Here is a 14,446-nt window from a genome sequence, read left to right on the forward strand (position 1 = left end):
TATCATTGAATGTTATGATATTCAAAGTACTCACCCAAATATTTTTTAAAGATTTGTAAGGTTTACAGCCTCCACTACCTTCCCAGGCAGTGCATTCCAGACTCCCACAACCTGCTAAGTAAAAAGGTTTTTTCCCAAATCTCCTCTGAATATCCTGCCCCTACTCTAAAACTATGCCCTCTCATGATTGACCCCTCAACCAAGGGGAGCAGCTGCACCCTATTCACCCTGTCCATGCCCCTCTTAATCATATATACCTCAATCATGTCCCCTCCTCATTCTTCTCTGTTCTAAAGAAAACAATCCAAGCCTATCTAGGCTGTCCTTATAGCTCAATTTCTCCATCCTGATGAACCTGCTGTCTACTCCGTCTGGTGCTATCACATTTCCTGTAGTAAGGTAACCAGAACTGCACACAATACTCCAGTTGTGGCCTCACCAACGTTATGTACAACTCCAACATCATGTCTTTGCTGTTAAACTCCATGCCATGACTGATGAAAGCAGGTGTCCCATATGCCGCCTTAACTATCCTATTCATGTGCTCTGCCGACTTCAGGGATCTGTGAATAATTAACCCAAGAGCCCTCTGTCTCTCTAAGATAACCAGTGTCCTGCCATTCATAAAATACTACCTAACTTTATTTCTTCTTCCAAAGTGCATCACTTCGCACTTATCAGGATTAGATACCATCTGCCAATGCTGTGTCCATCTGACCAACCCATCTATGTTTTCCTGTAACCTTCATCACTATTATCCACTCAACCGATCTTGCAGTCATCTCCAAATTTCCTCAATGTTCTCCCCACATTTTCATCTATATCATTTATGTATTTAACAAACAATAAGGATCCCAGTACTGATCCTTGTGGTACACCGCTGGACACCAGCCTTCAGTCATTCAAAGAGCCTTCTACCACTGCCCTTTGTGTCCTATTACTAAGCCAGTTTCTGATCCATCTTGCAAAGTTTCCCTCCATTCCGTGTGCTTTAGTGTTAATCAGTCTCCCATTTGGGACCTTGTCAAAAGCTTTACTGAAATCCATATAAACTACATCAACTGAACTTCCCTCATTTGATCACACTTGATCACATTTTCAGAGATGTCTAACAAATTTGTTAGGCATGACCTCCCTCTGGCAAACTATCCCTAATTAACCCATGCCTTTCCAAGTGAGTATTAATTTGTTCCTTCAGAATTTTCTGCAATAGTTTCCCTACCACTGACATGACACTCACGGGTCTGTAATTTCCTGGTTCGTCTCTACCAACCCTTTTTTAAAAAGCAGAACCACATTAGCAGTCCCCTGGCCAGACTGGAATTAAAAATTTGTTTCGGTGAAGCTCAATGCAAGCTGAAGGAACACACCTCATTTTCCACTGAAGCACTTTAAAGCTTTCAAGCCTCAACAATGAGTTCAACAACTTCAGAGCCTTAACTCTGTCCTCCATTTTTGATTACAGTACCCTCACCTGCTGTGTCTTGTTGGCTTTAGCAGAGCAGACCCATTTTCTCCTTTTCAAAAGTATTATTACACCTGTTTTGCACTCAGTCACTCCTTTACCACCTTTAGCACTCCATTTGTATTTTGCTATGAGCAACTTCATCACCCGTTCCACTCAATGGTAAAACAAAAATAGATTCCCATTCCCTTTCAGATGCAAAAAAAATGTCATTTTCGACTCAGAATGTTAACTTTTTTTTGTCTCCACAGATGCTGCCAGATCTGCTGAGTTTCTCCCATATTTTTTGTTATTTCAGATTTCCAGCATCTGCTGCATTTTGCTTTTCATAGGGGACAGAACACATAGTGATGGGAGTAGTCTATAATCCCCTAACAGTAAGTGTTCTGTAGGACAGAGAATAAATCAGAAAGGCAGCATGTTAATCATGGATGACTTTAATCTTCATGTAAATTTAAAATCTCAAATTGGCAGAGATAGCCAAGGGGAGGAATTCTGAGTGTTTTTAGACCAGTATTCTGGAACACTGTTTAATGGATTCAGCCAGGGATCAGGCTATTTTTGAACAGATAGAAATTGCTGGAGAAACAGGGCAGTTCTGCTTGCATTTGTGGAGAGAAAACAGAGTTAATGTGTTGGGTCCAGTGAACATTCTTGAAAACCAGTTTAAATCTGCTAACATGATGAGGTAGTCTTAATACTGATCTCCATTGTTAAAAGATCCCTTAGGAAACAATGACCATATATTGGTAGGACTTAGCACTCAGAAAGTAAGAAACTTGAGATATAAACAGCTGTGCTAATCTTAAATAAGGGTAATTACAGAGGAATGAGGGCGACGTTGGCGAAAGTGAATCAGAAAAGGAGCTTAATGGAAAAGATAGTTGAGGAATAATAGCAGACGTTTAATAACTTCCTGAAAGGAAGATCATGCCTGACAAAGTTATTTGAGTTCTTATGAGGTAATGAGCAGGCTAAAGGGGGAAAAGGGAAACCACTAGAAAGGGCAGGGGAGCTAGGGATGGACAATAAAAGCTGGCAAGTCCGCGATGTCCATGTCCATGAATGAATAAAGAAAAAATACATTTTGATTTTCAAAAGGGATTTGACAAGGTACCAGACGTAAGACTACTTAATAAGATATGATCCCATGTTGAGGGTAATATTATAGCGTCGATAGAGAATTAACTGATCGATGACATATAAGGGCGGCATTTTCAGAATGACAAACTGTAACTAGTAGAATGCCACAGGGTCAATGCTGGGGCCGCAATTATTTACAATATATGTTAATGACTTGGTTGAGGGAAGTGATGGTGCTATCGCCAAACGTGCGCATGACACATAAATAAGTGAGGATGCAAGTAGCAAGGATGATACAAAGAGTCTGCAGAAGGATATAAACAAGTGAAATGAATGGGTAAAAACTTGGCAGTTGGTATGTAATGTGGGAAAATTTGAGGTTATGCAAATCGGCAGGATGGATGGAGGAGCTGAAAATTATTTAAATGGGAAAAGCCTGCAGAAAGCTATAGCAGAGAGGGATTTGAGGGTCCTTAGGCATAAAATTAGCATCGGGGTTCAATGGGTCATGAGAAGGCAAATGGAATGTTAGCCTGTATTTCAGAGGCAGGTTTTGATAAAACTATACAGGCCACTGGTCCAACCACAGCTGGAATACTATGAAGTGTTATTCCCCTTATTTAAGGACAGATATTACTGGCATTGGAAGCAGTCTAGAGAAGGTCCATTACTTTGATTCTGGGTATGGAGGGATTTTATTGTGAGCTCATTACCTCTTCTGGTTCTTATTAGTTTGTTTTTTTTCTGGATTTGGCTTTTGTTTAATAAACTTCTGTTCTGTTGTTAAAGAAACTCCACAGCCTTGTGTAACTATGGTTCAGTGACTATGCCCTTAAATAAAATTTTAAAAATACTCAATCAATGAAGCCAAGTCTCACTGTAGGATCTGATCAGATCTGATCTGCCTTGGAGTGCCATTAACTGGGGGGTAATCCAAGCAACTACTGATAAATATTGCCCAGGACACCAGGAAATTGTACATTAATCGTTTTTTTTTCATTATGACTGAGAGGACAGATGTGATCTTAGTTTAATGTACCATCCAAAGCAAGGCATTTGTAATCATGAGACTCTTCTTAAGTACTATACTGAGGCCAATTTAGGTTGTGTGTGGAAGTCTCTGCCATGGGATTTGAACCTTCAACCTGAGGCCAGGTTGCTGCCCACCAAGTGCATGCCAGGTTTTTACTGGTGATCAGGTTGGACTGCTTGAATGAGTTAATAAGTTAGGCAATTAATCTCTGTTTTTGGCTGTTGTGTGACTGAAGTGTGTGATGTTGGGCATGGTGTTAATGCAGAATATATTTAGACTTAACCACTTGTGAATCTGGTAATGGCAGATTCAGAAATACAAAAATGTAATTTACTTGTGGTTTCATTACTTAAAATCTCAGCTTGCAGTTGATTAATATTCCTAATATGTGATACACTGTAAGAAAAGAAATGTGCTGGTAGGGTCAGAGGGTGGACTTAATGCCCTTATCAGGGAAGTGGAATTTGTTTACTAAGAGATTCAGCAGGGTGGACTTCTAAATCAATACTAAACCTGTTTGTTGTAGCAAGTGAGCACGCAATTTCAGAATGTGCTTTTTCATACTTTATTCTGTTCTTATTGTTGTGGCAGATTCATTGACTATGTTGGGTGATCTCCCTCCTGATGATTCCCTCAGTAGTCCTGAAATCGTACAGCCAGGTTTGGTAAAAGATCCACCATCAGGAGTGTCTCTGTCAGTTAACATCGCTGCAACAAATTTACCCTGCGCATCCTTCAGCACTGCTGCTGCTTGTACATCCACAGTCACCTTAGCAGCTTCCCACATAGTATCAGGTATTGTATTGAGTTTCGAACTTTGCATCTCTGGTTTTAGTTCCATCCTACACCAAGCAGTACCCATCCTGCCTTGTAGCAGCATTTGATCACTGTTCATGCTTTCTCTCTATTAACTCAGTTCCCTGTTTGAATATGTTCACATCACTCCAAATTAGCCTGTATTTTATTCATTGCCATTGCTGCTGTAACAAACCATTCAGAGGTACGTGGGTGGTTAGTGCAGCTCTTGGCTTCTGTGTTACTTTCAGCATAGGAAATGCCTACATGCAATTCTTTTTCAAAAAAAGCTTCCATTCTGCACTTCTAGCTATAATTACAAAAGGGCTGTCCTCTCTGGCCTCACTATTTGACTTTCAGTTTAATTCCAACTGTGCTGTTCCACCTGAAAGAACCTATTTTTATTACAAAATATAATAAAAATAACAAGTATTGTGGAAAGAGAAACAAAGTTAACATTTCAGATCTGTGACCTTTTGTCAAAACTGGGGGAAAAAAAGAGAGATGTATTAAGTTTAAGCAAATAAAAGGAGGAAGAAAGAATGAGAGAGGAAACAATGGTATGTACGTAATAATATTAAATAATAAGGGAATGATATTGGAGAGGAACAAAAACATTAAAAACAAAAAAAAAGAACTGCAGATGTTGGAAAGCAGAAACAAAACAAAACCAAACACTCGGCATCTGTGGAGAGAAAGCAGTGTTAATGTTTAGCGTTCAGTGACCTTCTTCAGAACAAAAATGTGTTTAGCAGTGATAGTAGGAACTGCCGATGCTGGTGTCTGAGATAACAAGGTGTGGAGCTGGATGAACACAGCAGGCCAAGCAGCATCAGAGGAGCAGGGAAGCTGACGTTTCAGGTCTGGACCCTTCTTCAGAAATGGGGGGAGGGGTAGGAGGTTCTGAAATAAATAGAGAGAGGGGGAGCCGGTGATAGAAGGTGGATAGTGGAGCAGATAGGTAGAGAGAAGACGGACAGATCAGGGAGGCAGGGATGAAGCTAGTAGAAGTGAATGTAGGTAGGAAGTTGGGGTGGGAGGAGCGGATAGGTGGGAGAGAAGACAAACAGGTCAAGGGGGCGGGGACGCGAAGAGATCTGGTCTTGGGATGAGGTCGGGGTTGGGGAGATTTTGAAGCTCATAACGTCTACATTGAGACCATTGGGTTGTAGGGTTCCAAGGCGGAATATGAGGTGCTGTTCCTCTAGTTTTCGGGTGGCATCATTGTGACACTGGAGGAGGCCCAGGATGGACATGTCATCCAGGGAGTGGGAGAGGGAGTTGAAGTGGTTCGTGACTGGGAGGTGTTGTCGTTGGTTGTGAACCAAGTGTAGGTGCTCCACAAAGCAGTCTCCGAGCCTCCGCTTGGTTTCCCCGATGTAGAGGAGGCCACATCGGGAACAGTGGATACAATATACGACATTAGCGGATATGCAGGTGAACATCTGTTTAATTTGGAAGGTTTTCTTGGGGCCTGGGATGGAGGTGAGGGGGGAGGTATAGGGGCAGGTTTAGCACTTCCTGTGGTTGCAGGGAAAGGTGGTGGGGCTAGTGGGGAGTGTGGAGCGGACGAGGGAGTCACGGAGAGAGCGGTCCCTCTGGAAGGCAGAAAAGGGTGGGGGTGGGGAGGGGAAGATGTCTTTGGTAGTGGGGTCAGATTGCAGGTGGCGGACATGGCGGAGGCTGATGCGTTGGATCCGGAGGTTGATGGAGTGATACGTGAGGACGAAGGGAATGCTGCCTTTGTTATTGCGGGGAGGGGTTGTGAGGGCTGAGACGCAGGAATCGTGAGAGATGCAGTCGAGGGCGTTTTCGACCACTATGGAGGGGAAATTGCAGTCCTTGAAAAATGAGGACATCTGGGATGTCCGGGAGTAGAATGCCTCATCTCGGGAGCAGATGCGGTGGAAGCAAAGGAATTCGGAACAGGGATGGCATTCTTGCAGGAAGGTGGGTGAGAGGAGGTGTATTCTAGGTAGCTGTGGGAGTCGGTGGGCTTGAAATAGATATCAGTTTCCAGGTGGTTACCAGAGATGGAGACAGTCGACTTGAAATAGATATCAGTTTAGCAGTGGTGTGAATGGCAGGATTCTAAATAACTAAGTCAAGGAAATGAGATAGAAACACGAGAGGGTCAAAACTGAACCAAAATGGGAGCTGACGTTATGATCTATAATTATTATGCTCAGTGTTGAGTCCTAAAGGTTTTAGAATGTAGTCTGGTAGGAAGAGGAGGTGCTGTACCTCAGGCTTGCATGGAAATGCTGCAGCCTACCAAGGACTGGGAGCAAGATGAAGAATTAAACTTACAAGTCATGGGAAATTCTGGGATGGTAATTTGTTTGTTTTTACTGTTGATGTTGTGAACTGCTGGTTCTGATCTATGTCTTTTTTTGAGTTTTGCGCCATTGCGTTGACTGTTACTTGAGCTGCAGGTTCTACTTGAGCTACAGAAAGATATAAGCAGAGGAAACCTGGGACTTGAATGAGTTTCTACACTTCAAATAAATTTAGTTTCTGTGAAAGCTTCTTTCAATTTGTTCACAACGAGGTTTTAATCTCACCTGTCAGAACTTCATATATAAAGATGTATCTTGGTTAGACCCCACTTGGAGTACTGAGATTACATTAGTAGGCACCACACCTTACAAGGGATATATTGACCTTTGAGGGAGTATGCTTTAGGTTTATAACTTCATGGGTTAAATTATGCAGAGGGATTAAACAAACTAGGCCTGTTTTCTCTTGAATTTAGAAAGTTAAGAGGTAAACTGGTTGAAGATAAAGGTAAGCTATTTCCATTGGTTGGGGATTCTGGAACTAGAGTCAAAAAATTAGGTCCAGACCATTCGGGATAAATGTCAGGAAGTAGTTCTACACACAAAGGGTATAGTTGTTTGGAACTCTCTTCTACAAATGGTAGTGGATGCTAGATCAGTTGTTAATTTTAAATCTGAGATGGATACATTTTTTGTTAAGCAAAGGTATTAAGGGATATGAGACAAAACTTGGGCCACAGTTCTGCCATGGTCCCATTGAATGGTGGAACAGGGTCAAGTGGCTAAATGGCCTACTCCTGTCCCATTTTGTGCACACAAGGATAGGCTCTGACCAAACATGGGGCTGCCAGCGTATTCAACAGAATATACAAAACTGCAACCTGTTGCTTGGTCAAAGCTTTGAGGTTAGAAAATACTGTTGAGATGTAATGAGACAATGGTGGCAGTGTTGTTCCTGTATTAATACTGACACATTGACTTGATGTTTTAAAGCATTGAAGGTGGGGAAGAGCATGATGTGAGCGGCTTTGGAGGGTTCTTGAAGAGGGGCCATGCAAATTCCTAATTCTGATCCAATAATGTAGGGTTGTATTTGAGATTGTTTGCAGAAATTGACTATAAAAATACATGATGCTTTGCTCAGTCTACATTGACTTCTGTATGTAATCTTTCCACACGCAATTTCCAATCCAGAATTAGAACATAGAATAGTACAGCACAGTACAGGCCCTTCAGCCCACGATGTTGTGCCAACCTATTATCCTACTAAGATCAAACTACCCTGCATACTCTACATTATACTATCATCCATGTGCCTATAAGAGTTGCTTAAATGCCTCTAATGTATTTGACTCCACTACCACTGCTGGCAGTGCATTTCACACGCCCACCACTCTCTGTGTAAAGAACCTACCTCTGACATCTCCCCTCTCCCTTCCTCCAATCACCTTAAAGTTATGACCCATCGTAATAGTCATTTCCGCCCTGGGAAAAAGCCTCTGACTATCCACTCAATCTGTGCCTCATCATCTTGTACACCTCTATCAAGTCATCTCTCATCCTTCTTCACTCCAATGAAAAAAGCCCTAGTTCCCTCAACTTTTCCTCATGAGATCTGCCCTCTAGTTCAGGCAGCATCCTGGTAAATCTCATCTGCACCCTCTCTAAAGCTTCCACATCCTTCCTATAATGAGGTGACTAGAACTGAACACAATATTCCAAGTGTGGTCTAACCAGGGTTTTATAGAGCTGCAGCATAACCTCTTGGCTCTTAAACTCCATTCCCCAGCCAATGAAAGTCAACACACCATATGCCTTCTTGACAACCCTGTCAACTTGGGTAACAACTTTGAGGGATCTATGGATGTGGACCCCAAGATCCCTCTGTTCCTCCACACTGCCAAGAATTCTGCCATTAACCCTGTATTCTGCATTCAAATTCGACCTTCCAAAATGAATCACTTCACGCTTTTCTGGGTTGAATTCCATCTGCCACTTCTTTGCCCAGCTCTGAATCCTGTCAATGTCCCGTTGCAACCCTCAACAGTCCTCAACAGCTGTGGAATAACCTTACGTGACCTTTTCTGTTTGGCAGTGCTTGCTGTTTAGAAGAACTTGTTGATTTTTATTTCCTCCTTCTCATCTTGTTTAAACCTTTGTCATGCTGTTATATGGAAACTTGTTGGAAGGAGACCTTTGGAATTGTGTGGAACTTCTGGGACCAAAGTTTGATTGCATCCCAGAATGATGTATTTAAGGGAAGATGGACAAATTTTTGAGTTGGAGAGGTGTAGGAGGCATTGCTGATAAGGTTAGATGAAGATGGGTGGAAGGAAACTTGTGTGCAGCATTAATGTTGACAGACCCATTTGGATTGAATAACCGATTTTGGTGCAGTGCATTCTAACATCTCCAATGTCTTGTCCTTCTATAAAATAGGTTCGCAGATTGACCAATCTTGTTGCTAGCAGTGTCAATGGGTGCATTCCCCATGGCAGTGTCTCTACCAATAAGAACCTGATTGGTTGACAATCAGCACTCTCCTCTCATGCGATATAAATGTTGGCTTCATCTTGAATTTGTGTTCGTGTGAATTGTCCGGGTGAATACATGACAAAAAGCTCGATTAAAGTGTGTTTTGACTTTAGCGTGCTTACATATGCCTTTTTGAAAACTGTATTTGTTAGGGAGTTGTCCTCCTATCTTTCTCCACTGTCTCCACCTTCCCTGCTTGATCTTCCATTTGAAGAATACAACTGCCAGATGACAATCGTCCTCTCCTAAAACTTGGGTTAATATATTTTATTTCCAGGGTAGGTAGTTTACTCTGTGCCAATCAGTTGTTCAAATCCTCCTAACCAATGAATGTAGGGCAGATACCTGAGACAAGGTGATCACTTCTTCTTTCGGCTATTACTTTAGCTCAAGATTATCTTTTAGTTTACCTGACGCTGAGGGTTATTGTTTAGTCCTTACCAGACACTTGTAGAAGTAAGGGGGTGCAAGATATTGTGCTGTCAGTTAGAGTGTCAATATTGAAGCCTGAACCAGGATACCTTGATATTTTGAGGGATTGCTTTTTCTTTTTACAGAAAAAGAAAACAATTTCTTTGCCAAGCTATGGCCTTAAGCTGTGCTTAACAATTCTGTAAGAACTCTAAACTTAATCTGAAAAGTATTATTTATTAGATGTGTTATTTCTTGCACTTTGTTTTGGAATGTTACAAGAAAAAAATGCCAAGACCTTAGGGTATCTTGTCAAAATTCAAATAATGTCTCCACCCAGAAATGCCGTTATTTTACAGAATACATCTGCAGATGCCACTGCAGAGACTATTGAAGTTTTTAGATTTTGGTGAATCTGAAAGCTCATGGAACGTTGATCTTTGTCTCAGAGGCATTTAAAGCATCATTTCCTTCCACTGTATCTGAGCCCAACGGGTCTGAGCCCATACTTGCATAATCCAGTTCTGAGTACTGCACCTTAAGAATTGATCTTGCTGGAAATGCAGCAGATTCACCAAGTGATACTGGGTCTAAAAGGATTCATTCACAAAGCTGGCACCTGTAAACAGTGCTGCAACCCCTTGAGTTTAAAAGATTGAGAAAGGATATGATGGAGTTATTAAAATGGTAAAACAACACAATAGGATAGGTAGAGCAAAATTTTCAAAATTAGATCAAAATTAAATTTTCAGAATTACTTAGGAGTGAAATCAGGAGGCTGATGTAGAGCGGGTGAATAGCCTACTTCTGTGTAATTGTCTGAAGGGGCTACTGTATTTTGTCTCTGTAGCTCTGTGTTTGCCATTAGAGATCACAGGACTGAATTGCTGCCTAAATTTTAGGGACACCAGTAGTAGCCAACAGTCTGCTGAATGGTTCACATCCCTGGTAGTGGGTAGTGGGTAGTGTTATGGCCCATTCAGGAAGTGAAGTGGTTGACTTCTCTGAAGTAAAAATGTGAAATCTTGTGACCTTCTTTGCTTTTTTTTTAAACTTCCCCTTGACATTACAATTGGATCCTCCATTCCATATATACTGTATTAACTAACTTTTTTTATATAGGGGAGATGGCAATGACTTCCGTCAGTGCAATGTCACCATCGTGCCAACATCAGAGAGCCACAAAATATAGTGCTTGTTGCTCCCAGCGCTGTCGATGCAGCTCCGCCAGACTGGGCTCTCACCGGCCTTGCCCCGCCCACTCGTACTTCCAGCAGTATCACACTGAGCAAGTCCAGGGGCAGACATACCAAGCACAGCATTCTCAGCCCCACCATCTTCATTCCCACAACCAATTCCTCAGTCAGAGCCATCAATCATGGACCCACCAACCTCACCCACACTTCCCACCACCAGAATTCCAGCATGTTCAACCAACCAGGCCACAGTCTGTGCTCAGCGATACTAACTTAAGAGGAGGGGAGTCTTCAGCCAGCCAGGGGAATCAGGTAAGCATTTCTCTAGCCAAGGCTGGAAAGAATGGAGAGGTGGTTTGTGAGAGGCTAAGAAGTTGTAATGTAATTCCCGAGATGGGTCCTAGAAACGTTTCTCCCTCGTCCACAGTTTTGTGACAATTAAATCCTCCAACTGTAAGTCAGTCTTTAATAACATTTTCATTTGGAAGGATGTTGTTTAGAGCGTAGAGTTGTCTAGAAATTCGAACTCTACACCACCAACAATGGACACTCCAAAACTGTGCTTTGCTGACGCTATCGATCATGTCCTGTTCTCTTTGAGGAAGCCTTGTTAATAACATTCAGCTGTAGTTTGTGACATCCCTGAAATCATGATTTCGGTCGCAGTGCAAGGATTGACCTAAGCTGGCAATGCCCTCCTCCTTAAATCCTGCTTATGAGTAAGTTGATTTATTGGAGGACAGACATCCCTGTTTGAGGATTGTTTGAGTGCACACGTCAGCCTAGTCGAAAGTTGACGGTTGTGGGTGTCTTAATGTAACAATGCTGCCACATCCACCTTGCTAAAGGATGTTTGTTGTGCCATTCATGTGAATGTTGATATTGAGTATTCTTGAAAGCTGATACTGTTACCTTTTGGTGTCTCTACTCATTGTTTCCCTTACTGTAACTTTAGGCTTCTTCATGTGATCTCACTAACCTAGTTGAAGACGTTGATGGGGTTGAAGGTGCCCAGAAGAGCAGTGCCCAGGCACCATCTTGGCATGCCCATAATTCTGAGGAGATGGAAGTGAATGGAAACCATTCTGGTACAGCCCAGCCCAGGGCCTTGCAGACACCGACTGTTTTATCACCGACCATCTGGCACACTCCCCCAAATGAGGGTAATAGCAGCCAGTCTGGCTCAGAACAGCACAGCACAGTTCGTTCACCTACCTTTGTTGCTTCAGCGTTTTGGCAGCAGTCCACTGTCCAACTGAGTGAGATTTGGAGAAACCAGGCAGCAGTTGAAATTCAGGGTCACCAAGGAAATAATGCACCTCACCAGTCCCCCAGTCACCCACCTGTTTCACCAGGGTGTATGTATAACATGCCTCTTTCAGTTTCTCACAGGTACATTCAATTAGGACTTGTAAAGTTGTAGGGTTTAACTTCAGGACTTGTGGAATGTAAGAGCTCAAACAGGCTATTATGTCCATTCCATCTTCTTTGGACAGCCAATTAATTCCACTTGTTATTTACAATTTAAGTAAGTTATTATTTAAGCATTGCTTAAATATTCCACAGAGTTCTCCACTTACTCTCCATATCCTTTAATATCTACTCATTCTCCTCATATCTTATGCCTCTGGCCCTCGACTTCCAAACTTACACTTTTTCACCATATACTTGAACATTCTTCTCTTCTTTTTACTTCTCCCCAAAGAGTAACCTTATTTCTTGCTAAATGTATTTATGGACTCAGCATCAACAATCAGAAAACTTAAAATTCTAACTCTTCTCTAAAGACATTTTTCTAACCATGCATCTTAATGCCTTGTAGTTCTCTTGCAGGGCTCTACCCTTCCTTGAGCAATCTCTAATCAGTGGGAACACTCTGTCACTACTTGCTTTTTTGAATTTGTAACAATTTTATCAAGTCACTTCTTGACCTGCCATTGCCAGTGAAAAACTCTAATTTTCCCAGGCTCTTGCCATACTACAGACCCTTCTATCAGGTGCTGTTAGCCTGCACTGTATCCATTATTTTTATATTTTTCGTATCGGGGAGGGCCCAAAATTGTGTACAATCTTCAACTGCTTCCTGAGTGGGTTCCTGTACAAGTTGAAACCTCCTGGGTTTTTGTTTATATAAACCTGGGTGTTCGTGTACGGTCTTATCACCAAATGCTACATCCTTTAAATGCTCTGATATTTCAGCTAAATCTCACCATTTAGGATGTTTTTTAGTTCCCCTTCTTACACTCGTGATGCCTGATCTCTTCTTTTCCTGCATTGAACTGAATCTGTTATCTGTTTAACCATTCTACTGCCTTAAGATCTTCCTTAAACTCTTCACAACCATTGTTAAAAGTTACCATACCAGCAAGATTACTTGTTTATATCGATTATTATCAAGCATTTATGAGATGAAATTTGGTATTGTCACTAAATTGCTATTTTGTTCCCTCCATTACAAAGTCCATCTTGTGGCTGTAAATTTACAAAACACTGACCTCTTTGGACAAGGTCAGAAATCACACGACACCAGGTTATAGTCCAACAGATTTATTTAAAAACACAAGCTTTCGGAACCTTGCTCCTCCTTCAGGTGTTAGTGAGAGAGGTGGTATCAAACACAGAATTTACAAGTAAAAGATCGAAGGGTCACACCACTGATGTGGATGTATTAAATAAACATAAGATGCTGTTACATCTTTAATCAGTTAGAAGGTTTTAATTAATTGTATATGTAAATACCCCAATTCCTTTCAAGTCACTGTCCTGAGAGAACTGAAGGTTTTATCAGTGTAAACAAGAGGTGATATTTTAGGTCAGACAATGCATGTTAGGTGTGAGGCCATGTTTAGAATCTGTTTGTGTTTTGGTTTGGCTGCATTGAGTAACTGTCTATTAATTTTGTGCTTTTTGAACAAAATAGAATGTATCTGCAAATACACGTTCACCCCATAGATTTACGTGTGTGTGAGAGAGAGAGGGGTTGGGAAGAGAGAGAGAGAGAGTGTGTGTGCGTGTGACCTAAAATGTTGTCTCTTTATATTGATAAAACCTTTAGTTCTCTCAGGGCAGTGACTTGAAAGGAATGCGGGGATTTTCATATTCATATTAATCAATTAAAACCTTCTAACTGATTTAACAGCATCGTAGGTTTGTTTAATACATCCTCAACAGTGGTGTGACCCTTTGACCTTTTACTTGTAAATTCTGTATCTGATACCACCTCTCTCTAACGCCTGAAGAAGGAGCGAGGCTCTGAAAGCTTGTGTTTTCAAATGAACCTGTTGGACTATAACCTGATGTTGTGTGATTTCTGACCCTGTCCACCCCAGCCCAACACTGGCACCTCTACATCATGACCTCTTTGGAACAGAGCTCCTCCACTTTCCTAAGTCAACACTCCTGTTCCCCAGGTCTACTGACTGCTGCCCTATATCTGTGGCCACATTCTCAAACCCATGTTATTTTAGTTTTGCAGAAAGTCTTTTATGTGATATTATCCTTTTTTTAACATTCTTATAAACAACATCTACTACGTTTCTTTCTCTGTCGTCTTTTACTCTTCAGAGAATTGTATAAGTTTGGTCAGGTGTGGACACCTGTTTGTAAAGTGATAACAAAGTGTGGAGCTGGAGGAACACAGCAGGCCAGG

The 14,446-nt window shown here is 41.7% G+C and overlaps 2 protein-coding genes across 2 annotated transcripts in view; one reads left to right on the forward strand and one right to left on the reverse strand.

The window, feature by feature from the left end:
- Positions 1-1,609, reverse strand: part of LOC125486431 (kinetochore protein NDC80 homolog) — a 12,139-nt gene extending 10,530 nt beyond the window's left edge. The window contains exon 1 of the mRNA XM_048613872.1: positions 1,475-1,609. Coding sequence (XP_048469829.1) covers positions 1,475-1,609 — 135 coding nt within the window. The remainder of the gene's footprint in view (positions 1-1,474) is intronic.
- Positions 1,610-2,881: 1,272 nt separating this feature from the next.
- LOC125486432 (alpha-protein kinase 1-like) overlaps positions 2,882-14,446 on the forward strand; it is a 19,794-nt gene continuing 8,229 nt past the window's right edge. Inside the window, exons 1-4 of the mRNA XM_048613873.1 lie at positions 2,882-2,903; positions 4,173-4,376; positions 10,724-11,109; positions 11,753-11,960. Of these exons, the coding sequence (XP_048469830.1) occupies positions 2,882-2,903; positions 4,173-4,376; positions 10,724-11,109; positions 11,753-11,960 (820 nt within the window). The remainder of the gene's footprint in view (positions 2,904-4,172; positions 4,377-10,723; positions 11,110-11,752; positions 11,961-14,446) is intronic.

Source organism: Rhincodon typus, chromosome 29 (assembly GCF_021869965.1).
Source record: "Rhincodon typus isolate 14 chromosome 29, sRhiTyp1.1, whole genome shotgun sequence".
NCBI classification, from domain to species: domain Eukaryota; kingdom Metazoa; phylum Chordata; class Chondrichthyes; order Orectolobiformes; family Rhincodontidae; genus Rhincodon; species Rhincodon typus.